Source organism: Podarcis tiliguerta (genome assembly GCF_965153285.1).
Source record: "Podarcis tiliguerta genome assembly, chromosome: 6".
Classification (NCBI taxonomy): Eukaryota; Metazoa; Chordata; class Lepidosauria; order Squamata; family Lacertidae; genus Podarcis; species Podarcis tiliguerta.
The window spans coordinates 63,421,024-63,439,689 of record NC_139539.1 but is presented as its reverse complement, the minus strand read 5'-3'; the positions used below and the strand labels follow the sequence as shown (position 1 = coordinate 63,439,689).

Genomic DNA, 18,666 nt, shown 5'->3' with positions numbered 1-18,666 from the left:
CCTCTATGAAGCCCTGCTCTCGGTTCTGATGTGCTAATAGATTAATCTCATTTAACAACCCTGTATCCCAATTGTAAACATAGTACTCTGCACATGAAAAAATGAGAAAATAGGTCAAGTAATTCTTTCTGTTGGTGTAACAGTGCTCCTTACAGAATGACAATAAAGCACCCATTCGGGTCATTTTTATTGACACAGTCTAAAGCCATTACTTTAGAAGTTTTAATATATCTGTTGGCTTGATTTGTGTAATGTCGCCCAACTGCTGTTGGTGAGAATTGGATTCTCTTACTTCCTGGAGCAGTTTTCAGCAAGAAACAAAATAAGTTTCTGTCTCTAGTGTGTTGTTCCGTGCTGGAGGCTGTGCTTCGGACATTCATTCCTAAACAGATTTCCATCCTTGCTTCAGTCGCCAGGAAAAATGGAAATTGAAGACACCTTCTGAAAACATTTACTAGAAGCCCATTTCTCCCTTCTTTCCACTGTGGCCCAATATCCAGACTTTATTGTTTGTAAGTTCCAGCCAATCAAAGGAAGCTCAGATACAGTATAGCAGGGCCCTGAAATACATGAAAGTAGCTGTTTTATTGACACCTCAAGATGGCTGAAAGTTATTTCACCTCTCACTGTCCTTGCCATTGGCACGCTTTGCAATTGTGGAGAATCACAGTTTTGAAAACGAACTTAGTTGATTCTGTAAACAACTGAAGTTAACTGTACAAAACTGTTCCAGAGCTACTGTGAGATTCCTTCTGTGCTAGGATGTAACAAAGTTACTCCAAGACTCGCCCTAGAAGAAGACTTGGCTAGGTCAGGAACAATAGCTTTCTCCTGTGTGCTCTCTTTTTGAAGGAAGTATGAGTGAGCTCCAATATTCTCTTTTCATTATGAAGGTTATACATGGCATGCAATCAAAAAGCAGAGTGAAAGCTTTGAACATTGAGATGTAGCTATTTTCCCCGAAACCTCAAGATGGCTGAAAGAGGCCTTGGCCTTAGTCATGACATGATGGTGACCAGAATAAAAGATTATGTGCATTTGTTAGAATGTTGCTTTCCCCTACGTTTCCCTTAAATACCATAAACTAATGAAAGGAGGGAAATGGGGACACCTTCTGGGCTGGCATCAGAACCCAGCATCCTTGGGCGTTTGATGCCCAGCAAGGCCCATCAATGATGCCTCTCCTAGTCCCCTCATCTTCAGACAGATTCTGGCAGGATACTCAAAGCAGCACTAGACAGCTGGGTCTATCTTCCTTTTCTTTTCTCAGTTTCCCTTACAATGATGCTACCTTGGAGCCATTCTTTGAAATTAACATTTGCTAGGTCCATCTAGAGTGGTATTAAACTAGCACATCCTGTCAGTGCATGGATTTCTGCTTGCACAGTGGGGCTTGCCTCCCTCTCCTCCCCTAATACCCCAGCCCCCAAACCTGCTGCATTGGGTTGGGGGAACAGATTTGGGGGAAGTGTTGTGGGGAGAAGGAGAGAAGATTCCATTGCTCAAGCAGAAATCCTTGCACTGACTGAAGATTCACGTAGTGGTACACTGGATACCACTCATAGGGAAGAATTCAGTGTCTCACTATGTTGTTCTGTCCAGACCAGCATTGTAGCTTGCCAAATGGAACAATCTCCTCTGCATGCTGTTCTGGGGTTTCTCCTGCCCCTGCCCCTTGAACTAATGGTAGGGGAAGGGGGCAGGGCATGCAAGGAGAGGAGGTGGAAATGCCCTGTTGCACAAGTGGAAGTCCTTAGGTGGGCTTCCACTTACAGAACTCATCAGTTGAATTCCACCCTTAGGGTTTTCAGCACATAGTTACAGGGGATTTTGAGGGACTGCAATGCACATATTTCCTTGACTCTGTTTTTACTAAAAAATAAAAATAAAATTGAAATGACGATAGGAGCCTGTCCTTCATAAATAATAATAAAATGATGGTCCGCTCCAATCTGTGCACTTTCTTGACAGCTTTGAATTTCAGCAGCTGGTGCAGGTCCAAATGAAGGCGAAATTTCTCCAAATGTGGAAGATTTTAATAGTGTCTCTAGATAAATGAGAAACGGTAATCCTTATTTTTCCATGCAATATTTTTGTTGAGCGCAGGCAGAGAACGGGTCAGAGAAGACTGAACGTATGGTTTTCAAATCCTCGTAGGCCATAATCCTGTGAATAAATCAGGATGACTCATTAGCTGGAAAGCAGTGCAGGCTGTTTTTGCTGAGGCAAACAGCTATTTCTGTATCAGGCTATGTTTTCAAAAAACCTGATAATATTTTTAATGACCTGGGTTGCTGAAATGTCTCATGGCCTTTTACACACTTCGAGGCTGAAATCTAATGCTGCTTTAAGGTGGCTTTTGCACATGTCTCAGAGGCAAATGGCAGCAGAAGAAGCGTGAATCACTCAAGCGCTCTGTTTAACCACATCCATATTCTTGTGTTCAGGGAGGAAAAGAGATAGATCCTTCCAGGTATGGTATGCATTTTCCAGATGGATAGGTAGAATTATGCATCTTCTCTGTGTGTGCGTTGTATACATTGTCCCTTCAGATGAGAACCTCCCTTGGGAGAAGGGAGTGGAAGTATGAGTCAGTCTTTCTTCTCCTTTCACCATTTCTAAAGAACATTCAAAGAGACACTGAAGCTGAAGGTATATTTATTATTAAATTATTAAAAGTGTTTCTGCTTATCTTTCCAATCCAATAGATGGCACTCAAGGTCTCCTTTCATACATTTGATACTATTAGCTGGCACCAATGACAAGCTTAAAGCACAAGATGTGATAAGGTTCCCTATGTCTGTGTTTTGACCAATGACAAGCTGCCATAGATAATTAAATCTTATCACTTTCCAGTCTGGTTTTTAATTTGCTGCAATTTTCTGAGGGAGCGATTTGTGTTAACCTACAACTGGTCCACACAAAATAAGACAGGCATGGGTGCCTTTTAAAGCAGCTGTCTCTGTGTAGCATGTTGAAGCTTTTCCCTTTTCTTTTGAAGGCTATGGTGACATTAAAAAAAAACATGCTACCCCACCCTGAAGTATGCAGCAAATTTTTGTGTGTGTGCCATTGGGCTGGAAACAATCTTTAAATAACCTTCATGTTGTGTGCTTGTTTGCACCAGCCCTAACACATTTCTTCTCTTGCGTTATTACATTACCATGTGGATTAATGTGAAGACTCACCTTGAAAGTCCTGGTTGATGAAGACAGGCTAGTTGGAGGAGCTAGATGCTCACATTACTTCTGGGTCTCTATCTGCTTTGTTGCTAAACATATCTCCTTAAGTCATCAGGAGTGTTGATCCAGTATCCACCAGTAACATTCATCCCCCCAAAATAAAACATCCATTCAGTATCTTATGCTGAGGGTTATGTTAATATTTATCAAATGCATTAAGTGACGCTGTCCATTTGTTAGAGTGCTGAATCTGGACCAGTTTTATTGAGTTCTGGCTCCAATTGGTTTACTGGTTGACTATGTACATTGATTAGCTATATGTTCTACAACCTTGCTTCCCATATGGAAAAGAGAGATTTTAATGACCACCTCACAGTAGTGTTTCATTCATTCTTATAATATTCACTGGAAAATGCTTTACATTACAGAAGTGCAATGAAAGAATAAAGAAAACCCTGCATTTTTGCTCAAGTAAACATGTTTTCCTCCCCACTCCCCTTTACAAAAGAATCACAAGCCCTGCAGAATATTCAGAGCAGCACAGATGGAAAGAATAATTTAAAATATTAGCAAAATTTACAAGTAATTATCGGAAGCAGGCAGGACATGAAAGGAGCTCAGAACTCAGAACTGCATTTGATAGAAAACACAAGAATATAATACGTTACAGTATTGATTTTAGTTTTGTCTATAACGGATTTCCAATGGATTCTATTATTCAGTTGAAATGTTAGGTATCTGCAAATGAATGAACTTTGTTTGTCGAGGATTTATTGGAAATGAAATTAGAAGCTGCAGCATTTTATAAAGTGATACTGAGTAGTCCTTAGTCTCAATCCATGCTTGAGCTTTCTGGGTGGCATTATCAGAAAAGACTACATAAGTGTCCAGTCTGAGCAAGGTGTCTGCTCTCAGTTCTTGGATACAGCGACAAGGTTGTAGAGCAATCAGACAAGGATAAGGCTAGAGCAAGTCAGGTCTGAGGGGCCAAAGGTAGGGGCATAATCAGTGCAAGGGACATGGATAAACTAGGGCTAGGACAAGGCACTCATCACAAAAAAAGTTGTTTGGACTGATGGGGCAGCTCTCAGGCCAGACCATTATAGGCCCAGGTGTGCAGGCATTGATTGACCTGTCAATGCAGCTGATAGCTACTTCAGTCTAGTTGGGGCTCATGCCCTACAGTTAGGGCTTAGCCTCACTTACCTTTTGCCCCACTCTTTCCAGGCATAGCCTCATGCTTAAAAGTACCGTGTCCAAGCATTTTTTAAAAATGCCCCAGAGCTTTCCCCACAAAAAACTGCTCTTTAGTGCTCCATTGGAGCAAATGTCAATTCAGGTTTTTTGCTGATTTCCTGGAAAAAGTGGAGGAAAGATAAGTGTGGAGAAGCCCTTCGTCTGCCTGGTTCAAGACCTCCTTTCCTCAGTGCCTTGCAGTAAATGAAATACCGGTACTTTCTGAGATCTCACAGGATCATCTTGGTCCTCGTGATACTTTTCCTGATTTGCAGTATACACTCAAGTTGAGTTTCTAACATTGTGGTCTTAACTCCCAAGCATTTGGAGTGATTTGGCTTTTCAATTTCCTTTTTACCAACCTCCTCATTTTGGGGACATTTCCTCTTTTGAAATCAAATGTGACCTGGTTGGATTTCCTTGGAGACCTAGCCATTTACATGTATATTTAATTTTACAGCTTAATGGTCACTGTTCCCCATTGGCTCAACAATGCTTAAATCTTGCACCAAGTCCTCTTTGCCACTCAAGATTTAGGGTCACTGCCCTTTTGGTCAGTTCCAACACCAACTGTTCTGGAGCACTGTCATTTAGAATACCTAGAATTTTTATCTCTTTCCCATGACTAGAACACATATGTAGCCAGTCTATGTGAGGGTAGTTGAAGTCACCTGTTACTACAATGTTCCACTTTTAGATGCTACCTTGATTTCATTCATCATCTCAAGGTCTCCTTAAGCATTTTGCCACTGACCTAGCAGCTGCAATTTTATTCTGAATTGTAATTTTATTGCCCCTCCCCTTTTTACACCACCTTGTGCATGAAAGGTGTTACAGATATATTTCAGAAAAAATAAATACGGTTACTGATTTTTTTCTGATACTGTGTTTTAGAGCACAGGAATCATTGAGCAAAAGCAAAGTGAATAAGGATTTCAGCAAAACTTTGCATTTTCATCTTAGGCACAGGCGCTGATGTTGAAGATCCTCAAGTGAAAGACCCAGGCAAACACCCCCCAAAACAGACAGACAACTCCTTTTAAAAGGAGTTACACAACCTCCCCCCCCCACACACCTTAAATACAACAAGAAAAGGAAGCAGATAGATCACAGCAGTGAAAACAAGCCTCTCTTGCCTGGCATAAAAGTAACTAGGGAATATTGAAGACAGCTTTATGCTGATCTTTAATGTACCCATAAGAGCAGACTCAGAAGCAGGAAGTTCTTAACTACTCAATCCCCAAGAAATATTTTAAAGAGTAGATGCCTAGATTGAACTCATTCTTATAAAACCTGGTGCTTTAGCACTAACCTGAAGGGCTCTCACATCCCCCTAGCAACACTTTGTGCTGCTGTGAAGGGAGGCCTGTTTCACACACAGCCCTAGGTTTCTCCGCAAGACCCTCCAAGCAATGATTTTAAGCGCTGAGAAGAGGTAAGGTGCCATTGAAATGAAATTGTGTTTTACTCTTTGTAGACAGGAAGGTTGCACGCTCCCTCTCCTCCAGCAGCATGCCATACAGCAGCGAAAACGACTCCGACCGCGAGATGGGAAAGCGAGGCCGCAAGCGAGAGAGGACCGACAGACATTCAGGGTATGAAAGTGAAACCGCAAGGACCCAAAGAGAGGAAGGCCGAGGAACCGATGTGGAGGAAGAGCCGGACATGGGGGACGCAGCCAGAGACGTGCCACGCACCTCTCACAAAGTCAGGGAGGCAAGAAGTCAAGACTCAAGTCCAGGCAGTGAGGAAGGCAAGTTTGTAGGTTCGGTGCACAGGAGTGTGAGGGACGACAGGGAGAAGGATGTGTTAGGGCATTCTGAACACAGTCGTCGAGGAGACACCAGAAGCAGAGGACCTTCTGAAGATGAGGATGAAGGTGGTAAGTATGGTCTGCAGTCAGAACTCTGATGGGTCCATTGCATACGACTGTGTGGCTTTGCTTGTTCTTGACTGACTGCATCATTTTGCATTCTAAGCTTTGATAATGGCATGTGAAACACAACATTGTATGTTAGAAAGATGTGATTCCCCTCTCCCACCCTCAGTTTACTGTGTGTGCCAAATTGCTGGCAGTGTCATGCTCTGAAATGTCTGTGCCATGCTGTTGTTTCGGGTGCTATAGTTGTGGTCTGTGTGATTTAACATGTAAGGCTTTGGCGAGCTTTCCTCTTGTCTCCATCACTATCGTTTGCATGGCATTTTGTGACAGCTGAATTTATTACTTTCCTCGATGGAAAAGGGAGACAAGCAGGTGAAATGGATCTGAGATCAAGCAGTGCCCAAACTTGATTGCCATCCTGTCTGAAAGCACAGCTGGAGAGGCTATTTATCAACATAGGGAAAAACAATTGCATCAAACGAAGTTAAATCAGTGTATACTTCTTGTAGGTTCAGAGACATAATGACATCTAAACCACATCTTTGTGTGCTTTTATTGTTTGGAGTGATGAATATGTGAGACACGAGATAAAAGTTTCTGTTCCGCATTTTTTTATTGTGAGATTATGGACAAGTTTCATAGCTTTAAACTTAGCAAATTAAAGATAGGAGTATAGGAGTCTGCCTTATATCCAGTCAGACTATTCATCCTATCCAGTATTGCCTACTCTGGCTGGCAGAGACTCTCCAAAGCCTTAAGCAGAGGTCATTCATATCACCTGCTATCTGACCTTTCAAACTGGAGATGCCAAGAATTGAATTTGGGGCCTTCTGCACACAAATCACGTACTCTATCAACAAGCTATGGTATGACCCCTCCTCTAAAACCATATATATAATTATTATTATTTTGGATCATAAAATGCATACTGTTTGCACAATCGATTCCTATTTTTTCTGGGTCTAAACCCCTTGGAGGGAAAGAAACAATTAAGTTTGTGTAGTATTATTATTTTTAACTGTAGATCATAGTGAAATCATTCTAGTCACTTAATATCAACCCATAGTGACGCAGACATGAAAGAAAGCCATAAGTCATGCTAATTCTTCTGATTTGTATTTTTATCTGCAATCATCTGGTGGTGATCTTGCTTCCTATTAATAGACATTGATGGTTTATTTCTTATTGCTTTGTGCTGTTCAATGGAATAGTTTGGCATGTGCAGAATGTTATGAAAATTGGAATGGTTTGCAAACATCTTTGGGCTGGGTTGCTTTTCATTGCCTTGCAATTTGTTATGTATCTAACACGGAGGAAAACTGAAAAAAGAGAGAGCGAAAAGTACAGTTCTGGATGATTATGCTGAATTATTTATGGGTGTTTTAGTTGTTTGAAATCTTTCCCTTCATCCATATGCTAGATTCTCAATGTGAGCAACTTCCAAATTAGACTATTAGATGAGATGAATATTTAAGTACTGTTGAAGAATGAAGTTATTAACCACTTAACAAGTACACACATAGGATTAAGTGCTCTAATACAAAATGGAAGCATGGAGTAATCATGTGGGTTGAGTTAATGGCCTGCCACAGATTTTAGTGCAGAAGGGTATCATCATTTCTGTTTAGCTCAGATTTCTGAACATGGTAATTAAACAGTTGTTTGATAGTCTTGGATCTGAATTAACATAGCATTTAGCAGAGGATGTCTCCAGACTCTACTGCTGTGGTAGCTGGAGGTGTTGAGATTTTTGCCTGGCTACTGAAATTATCTTCTGTTTCTCCCTTCTTCTTTTTTGGCATTTTTTTTTTTTTTTTTTTGCAGTCTGCTGAATGTCTGCTTGAATAGGGTTGATCATGGCAGATATAGGGGGAGATGAAAGAAAAGGAAAAACAAAAACAAAACCTGTTCAGTGGACTTTATTTTATAGCAAGAAAGAGAAACACCCCCTACAGAAGCAGGCTTCCGTGTATGTTGAGGGTGCAGGGGACCATTCTGGATGAGCATTTGGATCTACATCTACATATTGTGAGCTGCCTTGGGTCCTATACTGGTAGAAAGGCAGGACTGAAATAAAATAAAATAAGTACATCTCGGTAATAACAATAATATTAATAATTTTATTATTTATACTCCACCCATCTATCTGGGTTGCCCCAGCTACTCTGGGTGGCTTCCAGCACATATAAAAACATAAGACATCAGATATCAAAAACCTCCCGGTACAGGGCTGCCTTCTGATGTCTTCTAAAAGTTGTATAATTATTTGTCTCTTAGACACATCCAGACCCTTCCGCCACTGGTTGTAGGCAGCATGACTAGAATGGGATAGGTGCCAGTGTGTGCATAATTTATTGCCATATCAAGCCTCTCACTGCAATGACCTACCTGTTTCACCCACACTGCAGAACTTGGAAGAAAATCATCCTTACACACCAAGTGGTTTAAACTCCTTGTGTACAAGACTTGTTCACAAAGCAATACTGGGGAGGGTTCAGATCCCAATGGGGCTAATGAGGTGTGTACACCTAGGCAGAACCCATCAGGCTTCCTATTTTAAAGAAATCTACACTAATGCCAGAGAGCTTTGCAGCTTTCAGCAGTGATTTCTTTTTATATACATGTCGTTTTGGAGACGAGAAGAAGAAAAAATCTTCTGTTTCTGTTTCGGGAATAGTGGTTGCTAAGCTAATAGGAATGCAATATTAATAATACATACTCTGTTAAGAACAAGTGAAATGTAAATAAACTTTATTGCATAAGCACTGAGGTTACAATGAAAATATTAGCACAACTTTAAACTGTGTCATGGCCTAATAAGAATGTGGTGGAAATGTAGCAGAATAGGACATGTTGCTTCTCATGCGTTTAGGAATATCAAATGTTTGTTGAAGCATGGGGATTTGCATTCGGATCTGCCCATGCATCAAAATGAGATGAAGCTCGCAAGCTATTTAACCTGTTTAGAGAATTGATGGAATCATTGGAATTGCATCTGGAAACTTAGTATTCAAAAATGTCCTGAGTTTACCTGCAGGTTTTCTATTGTCTTGTTATCTTGGTTTGTGTGCAAATTAAAAATATTTCTGAACAAAAAGATCACCTTATGATCTGGTGGTATTTTTTGTAACTTGTGTGTAGTAGTAGTAGTAGTAGTAGTAGTAGTAGTGGCAGTTGTTGTTTTGTGTTGTGGAAATTCAACTGCATGCAATTTTAATATCTGATAGATGGGATGCTATTTGCTTTATGTATATGTTTAATGCGTCCATGTGGGTGACGTGGATTTTAATTGGCATCCTTAATTGCTAGTAGAGTAACCTGTAAGCCAATGTGTGATCAGCATTTCCCCAATTTCTCTCTTTTGCTCCCTGTTTTGTGATTGTTGTGCTATTTTTTGAAGATGGCAAATCCGTCAAAGAGAAAATAGCTGAGGCCATGGAACATGATCGACTTTTGAGTTCTGAACCTGAGCCAAGTGACTCCAGTACGGAGGATGAAGAGGAGGAGAGCATAGCTAAGAAAGATAAACATAAAGGAGATAAACATAAAGGTAAAATCAAATGATAAAGCCTTAAGTGCCACAACCCATTCCAATACTAGTTGATCTTTATTCTTTTTATTTTATACTCTCATCTCATCCTTCTTTTAATTTCCTTCATTTTGTAGTTTTGATTGTGTTTGAATAACTAGCAACAAGAAGGTTGCTTGTTTAGGCTGTTTGGAGGCTGGCTTGTGTGTTTGAGTGTTTTTGTGTGCTTTGCCATGTCTGATACAGCAGATTTCTCAAATTCTTAAAGCTGCACTGATCAGACTTGAACCACTAGGTTAGAATGAACCCACCTTTTAACTAGTATTCCCATTAAGGAAGAGCAAGCAAGCACCACAAATGCTGCCTTCTGCTAGATGGTATGGGGAGATGTGGAGCAGAATCAACAACGCATGTCCTGCAATGTCGGTTCGAGCCTTAATTACCCAAATTCTACTTGAAAGTCTTGGCCTACGTGATAGATAAGCATGTGCTTGATTAGACTAATCGAGGAGGATAAAGAAGAAAGCTTTTGATGTTTCCTCCTACTTCACACTATACTGTACAAATTTTACAATTTCCATAAACAATTTTGTCACTAGGGAAATGGTGGTTTTTCCTAATAATACTGCTTCACTCCCCTCACTACCTCCCTTGACCTTCTGGCTGAATTATAACCACTCTTTCCAGCTCTATTCCCCTCAGATGCAGCCTTTTGATTCCAGGATTTGTCTGGTATGATTGCATTGTTCATTGAACATCACACATAAGGGCATAGATGGATGCCATCACTTCAGCTCCTACAATTTTTCCTGCAAAGTGTTTAGATTATACAAGCATACAAGTCAGGAAGAAACCATTTCTCTGTATAGATGTCAATATGATTCTTTCCGCTCCTTTATATCCTTTAACATTTTAGAACATAATTTATCAAACGTAGTTTATCAAGTATAATTAATAACATGTAGGCTTGTGAAGTATCTCCTAACTTAATGACAACAGCTCCAATAGGAAAAATAAAGTTAGGCTACAGCCTATATACCCTTTGCTGGGTGGAAAATTGGACATGCATAGGATTGGAAAGCCAGTTCCACTACTGAAATCAATGAGAACAGTTAATCGCAACCTGCATAAATTTCATTAGTATCAAATGCACTTTGCATAACGAGTCTTTTTTTGATCAGGGTGTGGAGTAGTGCTCCCCTTTCTTTGATACTGGGGTCCCAGTTGTTTTTTGAGCACTCCATTCTCCCACTTGTGTGTGTGTGTGTGTGTGTGTACGTATCAATATTTATATGCTTGATTTAATGGCTGCCAGATGCCTTTCATCTCTGCAGTGCTATCATTCAGCAACTCTTCACTTGGTATGGAGCTATTCTGCAAGATGAACTTGCTGTCTGAGTATTTATATTCCAGTTTCAGTGACATGGCTAATTTCTTTCAATATCTGTTCATGGGCAAGGCTATTGGGAAAAGAAGGGTTGACTGACAACTTTCTGCTTATATAGAAATTGCTGCTTCTAAAAAATGTGGGAGGGGGCAGAAACACGTGGCAGTTTCTTAAGCAGGATGAAATGGGTCAAAGCAGGAGAAGGCTCCCTCCTGCATTATTGTGCCTTGACCTCTATAGAACCATGTGGGTCCAGAAAATTAACATGTCCAGTGTATTCCCACGAGGAGCTTCCTTCACACATCAGTCCCTCATGGGTTAATCCACACAATCTAGCCCACAAGTTGTCAGTGCAGGATCTCATCAGATGATTCACAATGGCTGAGCCAAGCCATTCTCTGCAAGGAAGGTTGAAAAATATGACACCTTTCATTGCAATGTATTTTTTTTTAAAGAAAAAGCCCAACCCAACACTGATAGAGTTATCACAATTACAACTCATGCTGTGCTTATTTTAATAGTGCCAGATGGAGCTTCCTTGGCAAAAGAATCGAGAGCGCTTGAATCACAGAAGGTTGCGGGGCAAGTGGAACATGCAAGACAGATGGTGGGCAAGGAAAGAGCACTTGACGAAGAGGAGCTTGCCGATGAGGAAGGCCCCGAAGAAACAGCTTTGGGAGAAGAATTGCGAGGCAAAGATGTAACAGCTCGTAAAGCAAAACGAGCAGGAAATAAGGAGCTTGCAGCAGAACTGGAGGAAGAAGCAGTAGCAGAATCAGATTTGGACAATGCTGAAAAAGACGTCATGCATCAGGAAGGAAAGGCAGCTGGGGGAAAGGCAAAAGCAGAGAAAAAGCTCAAAAAAACAAAGAGTTCTCTGGGGAAGGGAGAGAAAACACAAGATGAAGAAGCAGCTTTGGGAGATGATATGGAAAGTAAGGAAGGCAAATTTTTGAAGCGTGGTGTGAAGGACAAAATATACCCGAAAATCCAACTGGAGGATGGTTCTTTTGCAGAAGCAGAAGACATGGCTCCGGGGTCAAACCTTGAAGGGGTTGTCTCCACAGATGGGGAAAAAGCAGCTGTTTCTGGAACCCTAGTATATGGCGGCAAATATGTCAGACAAGGAGTTTCATCTGAAATGGAGGAAATAGTCCAAGACATTTCAGGCCTGTGGGGGGGTGAGACCAAAAAAACATCTCCAGAAGTGAAACAGAAGAAAAAAATGTCTAGAGACGAAGGTTCAGCTCAACAGAAAGTAGCACCTTGGGCGGGTGAACGCTCTTCGGAAAGTGAGGCTGAGGGGGTCGTTTCAGCAGCAGAAGATGAAGAAATGAGAGACCAGGGAGCAAGAGTAATACGACAGGCAGGGAGGTCAGCAGGCAAGCCAAGTTCAGAAAGAAGGGCTGGAAGAAAACCACACTTAGAAGTGAGAGAGAAGAAAAGAATATCTAGAGATGAAGGTTCAGCTCAAGAGGAACTAGAACCTTGGGAAGGTGAATCCTTATCAGAGAGCGAGGCTGAGGGAGTCATTTCAGGAGCAGAAGATGAGGATACGACATCCCAGGAAGCAAGAGTAATACGAAAGGCAGAGAGGTCAGGAGTCAAGCCAAGTTCAGAAAGAAGGGCTGGAAGGAAAACACGTGTAGAAGTGGGAAAGAATAAAAGAATATCTAGAGATGAAGGTTCAGCTCAAGAGGAACCAGAACCTTGGGAAGGTGAACCCTTGTCGGACACTGAGATTGAGGGGGTTGTTTCAGCAGCAGAAGATGAGGATACGACAGCCCAGGAAGCAAGAACAATACGAAAGGCAGATAGGTCAGGTGTCAAGCCAATTTCAGAAAGAAGGGCTGGAAGGAAAACACACGTAGAAGTGAGAAAGAAGAAAAGAATACCTAGAGATGAAGGTTCAGCTCAAGAGGAACCAGAACCTTTGGAAGGTGAACCCTTGTCGGACACTGAGATTGAGGGGGTTGTTTCAGCAGCAGAAGATGAGGATACGACAGCCCAGGAAGCAAGAACAATACGAAAGGCAGATAGGTCAGCGGTCAAGCCAAGTTCAGAAAGAAGGGCTGGAAGGGAAATGTATCAACAAGAGAAGAAAAGAATAACTAGAGACAAAGGTGCAGCTGGACAGAAACTGGAATCTGAGGTGGATGAACCCTTGTCGGACATTGAGGCTGAGGAGGCTATTTCTGGAGCAGAAGATGAAGACACAACAGCCCAAGAAGCAAGAGTAATACGAAAGGCAGAGAGGTCAGCAGTCAAGCCGCGTTCAGAAAGAAGGGCTGGAAGGAAAACACAGGTAGAAGTGAGAAAGAAGAAAAGAATATCTAGAGATGAAGGTTCAGCTCAAGAGGAGCTAGAACCTTGGGAAGGTGAACCCTTGTCGGAGAGTGAGGCTGAGGAGGCCATTTCTGGAGCAGAAGAAGATGCCCAGGAAGCAAGAATAATACGAAAGACAGAGAGGTCAGGGGTCAAGCCAAGTTCAGAAAGAAGGGCTGAAAGGAAAACACACGTAGAAGTGAGAAAGAAGAAAAGAATATCTAGAGATGAAGGTTCAGCTCAAGAGGAGCTAGAACCTTGGGAAGGTGAACCCTTGTCGGAGAGTGAGGCTGAGGAGGCCATTTCTGGAGCAGAAGAAGATGCCCAGGAAGCAAGAATAATACGAAAGACAGAGAGGTCAGGAGTCAAGCCAAGTTCAGAAAGAAGGGCTGGAAGGAAAACACACGTAGAAGTGAGAAAGAAGAAAAGAATATCTAGAGATGAAGGTTCAGCTCAAGAGGAACCAGAACCTTTGGAAGGTGAACCCTTGTCGGAGAGTGAGGCTGAGGGGGTTGTTTCAGCAGCAGAAGATGAGGATACGACAGCCCAGGAAGCAAGAACAATACGAAAGGCAGATAGGTCAGCGGTCAAGCCAAGTTCAGAAAGAAGGGCTGGAAGGAAAACGTATCAACAAGAGAAGAAAAGAATAACTAGAGACAAAGGTGCAGCTGGACAGAAACTGGAATCTGAGGTGGATGAACCCTTGTCGGACATTGAGGATGAGGAGGTCAATTCTGGAGCAGAAGATGAAGACACAACAGCCCAAGAAGCAAGAGTAATACGAAAGGCAGAGAGGTCAACAGTCAAGCCGAGTTCAGAAAGGAGGGCTGGAAGAAAACCACACTTAGAAGTGAGAGAGAAGAAAATAATATCTAGAGATGAAGGTTCAGCTCAAGAGGAACTAGAACCTTGGGAAGGTGAACCCTTATCAGAGAGTGAGGCTGAGGAGGCCATTTCAGGAGCAGAAGATGAAGACACGACAGCCCAGGAAGCAAGAGTAATACGAAAGACAGAGAGGTCAGGTGTCAAGCCAATTTCAGAAAGAAGGGCTGGAAGAAAAACACGTGTAGAAGTGGGAAAGAAGAAAAGAATATCTAGAGATGCAGGTTCAGCTCAAGAGGAACTAGAACCTTGGGAATGTGAACCCTTGTCGGACACTGAGGCTGAGGCGGTTGTTTCAGCAGCAGAAGATGAAGATACAACACCCCAGGAAGCAAGAACAACACGAAAGGCAGATAGGTCAGCGGTCAACCCAAGTTCAGAAAGAAGGGCTGGAAGGAAAGTGTATCAACAAGAGAAGAAAAGAATATCTAGAGATGAAGGTTCAGCTGGACAGAAACTGGAATCTGAGGTGGGTAAACCCTTGTCAGAGAGTGAGGCTGAGGGGGTCATTTCAGCAGCAGAAGATGAACATACGACAGCCCAGGAAGCAAGAGTAATACGAAAGGCAGAGAGGTCAGGTGTCAAGACAAGTTCAGAAAGAAGGGCTGGAAGAAGAGCAACACTTGAAGGCGTGGTGGCCAGTGCAGAAGATGCAGTGGAGGAAGAGGATCTAATTGAAGAGGAGGGTGAGGAAGTTGAAGAGGGAGGGACAGAAGTGATTCTGGGATCTGGAGTGGCAGCACCTAAACAGAAACAAAGAGTAGGAAGAAGGAAGACAGAGGCAGAAGGAGGAGGAGAAGTGGATTTTGAAGAGACAAAGGCAGGGAGAAAGGTGGCAATTAGAAGGAGGACAGAGGCTGAAGTTTCAGGGAAAGAGAGAGAAAGGGGGTCTCTGTCCATGGCACATGAGAAGGAAATAGCCCATGGGATGACCATCACAGGAAGCCCAAGGGTAGCTGGCGTGACAGAGGCATCACACCTACCCGAGCCATTCACACAAAAAGCAGCATTAGCAGAAGGAGGAATGGGCAGTGAAGTCAGCTTCCAAGATGAAGTGGAAAAAACACCAAAAGAGACTGTGGCCAGGAAAATGTCACCTGACCTGGAGGTGCAGGTAGAAGATGCAAGCGATGAAGTAGAAAAGGAGGAGGAGGCATATTACACAGGAGAACCAATGATAACGCTGCGAGATGTGGAGGAAGCTCTGCTGGCAGGGATGCAGAAGTTGATAGAACAAGTATCGTTTATGAACGAAGAAGTGGAGGAGGAAGAGGAAGAAGAGCCTAAAGAACTTGAGGGGGAAGTTTCAGTAGAAGAGGCTCAAATGCTGTCTCACAAGGAGGAGGCTGGGAGGAAAGAAGTTTTTGCAGCTGTAGTAAAAAGAAAAACATGGGGTGCTCAGAGTGACAAAGCCATGGAAGCAGGTACTGAAGAGCCTGTGGAGGAAAAATATAGAAATGAACAGAGGAGAACAGGAGAGGAAGAGTCACCAGAAGAAAATCTGCCGGTGAAAGAAATGGTTCCCAGCAATGCACAACAGCCTGAAGGACAGCCGCCAGTAAACTTCACTTTGCAAATGATCAGCCTAGAATCTTCTCGAACATCTGACTAAGAAGAAGGGGACTAGGAATGAAGGTAAGAGAGAGAGAGAGAGAGAGAGAGAGAGAGAGATGGCCCCAATCCAAAGAGTTGCTTTAGGCCTGCCTAAGTGTTTGCATTAGCCAGTTAGCCATACATGTGTGTGTTTGTGTGACTTTTTTCCTTTGAATGGCAAAGACCCATCCACAGGAAATAATAATAATAATAATAATAATAATAATAATAATAACCTGTCTTTGAAACTCACCTTACTTCATTGCCTCCATAGCTATAGCTCTGGAGCAGAGTGCATGAGCCGGCTAAATTTCCACCTTTCTTGACACTAATTTCACTGGGGAGAGTTGAACATGCACTTACTCATTTACTTGTTACAAATCAATAGGAGTTTAAAGGTGCTTGATTTGACTTTACATGGCTGTTTTTTAAAAATAATAATAAAATATCACACAGACCTCCATCTCCTTGGAGGAATTTGGAGCTGTTTGCATATTTTTTGGGCTGGGGGCTCCCTTCAGGACAGCTTATGGGGCCAGACTGCTTAATGGCTGCGGTAGAACTGTTCAGTTTTCCTTCAGACCATTTTATGGGCCTATGTGTAGCAAGCTAAAATGGCAACTTGGGAGATTTAATTTTTTTACACAGTTTTCTAAAAGATTCAACCCAGTACCTTTAGATCATGAAAATACTGAATGGTAGACCTGACAGGAGATGTTGCTTGTACAGTGGTACCTCTGCTTATGCACACCTCTGGTTACGTATCCTTTGGGATGTCAGGAGCTCGTCCTACACTCAAGTAGGACCCTGGCAGAGACACATGTCCGACTGGCATGTTCTCTCCCTCCTGGTTGTTTGTTCAGGAGCTTCAAAAGCTTTCTTCAGCCCGAACATCACAGCGACCAATGCCAACAGACATTGGCACACTCGGGTCTGCAGAGTCTTCGCAGCTTGTGTAACAGACCTCAGCAACTCAGCATTTTGGCTAATCTACTTTATTTACATATAAACACACACAGAGCACTGCAACATGGCTCCCCCTCTCTCTAGCATCAGACAGCAAAGAGAAAGAACAAAGGACAATAGTCCCACTTCATGAAACACAGTAACACAAACATTCTGTCTCCTTCACTTCCCACTCTGTGGAGTCAAAACATACACCATCATGTGGTAGACAACAATCCCATGACTGCAATCATGGAGCAGAATTCTAACATAGGATACACATGCGGCAAATCCGGAAGTATTTTTCTGGGTTTCGCTGTGCGCTTATGCGCAGAAGCGCTTTACCGCACTGCGTGCATGCATAGAACAGACACCTCCAGTAGCAAAAACCTCGGGATCTGGAACAGATTCCGCCTACAACCAGAGGTACCACTGTATACCACTCTTCTAAGCAGAGGCTGGTGGTGGCAATAGTAGATAGCCAAGTTTGGTTTTCTTTAGCAGATGAGATTGCTGGAGAGGCCTTTCTTTGGCATTTTGTTTTGTTGTGTTACAGATATACTAGTGGAGGAAGATAACGTAAACATTTTAACAGAGAATGCCCACTGCAGTCCCATCAGAGCAAGGCATTCCTGCATCCCAGATGCTTTTGCCTTGCAGAGCTCAGAACTCAGCTCAGCTCTCTCTGCCTGTTTTTCCAACTGACAGCTTTGGTTTTTTCTATCTCACACATAGATCTTGCTCGCACCATTTCATCATTCTTAGCTGTGTGGGTGGGGTTGCACTTATTCCAAAATGGCTCTCACCTTCCGGAGTCGTCCCCAGCTAGTGGGCTAGTGTTTGGGGGATAAGGAAGTTGAGAAAGAATATGCAAACATCTTTGAAAGGTCCTTGGTAGAGGAAAGCACTGCTTTAATAGCTCCGAGGATCAACTGCAGCCAAAAGGCCAGGCCAGTTTTGAAAGGTTCATTCTGACATTTTGATTCAAAATGGTTTGCAAACAGAGGGAAATGGCACACAAACAGTGGGAATCCTTCTCTTTGACCCCAGGAACCTAAATTTCTTTACAATATCTTAAGAGATGTCCTAATGCACAGCAAACAAACAACTTTCCAAAGTAGCAGATTAGAATTGCTAGTCCTTGTTACGTCAAACTTGTAATCTGCACCCTATACAGCTAACTTTCTTTTCCTTTTTTGCTTCCTTAGAGTACTCTGGGGTTTGACAGTCCCACTGTGTCATCACTACAGTCCCAAGACAAGGTGGAAACAATGACTCACCCAACCAAGCATTCTCTCCAATTATCCCACAGCTTCCATTTCCCCTTTTCCATTAGTCATATTACGATTATGATTATTTAGCAACTTTTCCACAAATCACTCTAGGCTGGTGCTGGCTGGGATGTCTTCCCTCCTTTTTCTTTCTTTTCCTCCATGAGTAGCATAAACATCTGCTGCTTTTTAACCAGAACAGCTCCAGACTAGAGAAATAAGCCTATCTAGCCCATTTCAGAAATAGCACTCCTTTATAATTATGAAAGTAATAATCATGAGGCCTGTCCAACAGCTGCCACACATTTCTTTTAAAAAAGCAGAAAATTATTATGTTGCTGGGAACTTCACAAAAATCAGCCAGTTAACTGTGGTGATAGTGAGAGCCACAATGAGGGCTTTATGTAGAATAATAAAACACCTGAAAAAACAGA

The 18,666-nt window shown here is 42.4% G+C and overlaps 1 protein-coding gene across 10 annotated transcripts in view; it reads left to right on the top strand.

The window, feature by feature from the left end:
* Positions 1 to 18,666, top strand: part of ERICH3 (glutamate rich 3) — a gene marked incomplete at its 5' end in the record, with an annotated part of 66,476 nt that extends 47,810 nt beyond the window's left edge. For 8 of the 10 annotated variants that reach the window (XM_083448361.1, XM_083448364.1, XM_083448366.1 and 5 more), the window contains 5 exons: positions 5,896 to 6,300; positions 9,701 to 9,850; positions 11,738 to 13,256; positions 13,686 to 16,058; positions 18,170 to 18,666. In XM_083448361.1, coding sequence (XP_083304487.1) covers positions 5,896 to 6,300; positions 9,701 to 9,850; positions 11,738 to 13,256; positions 13,686 to 16,035 — 4,424 coding nt within the window. In that variant the 3' untranslated portion in view covers positions 16,036 to 16,058; positions 18,170 to 18,666. Of the gene's footprint in view, positions 1 to 5,895; positions 6,301 to 9,700; positions 9,851 to 11,737; positions 16,059 to 18,169 lie in introns of all 10 variants that reach the window. The other 2 variants (XM_083448365.1, XM_083448359.1) reach the window with 2 other exon arrangements.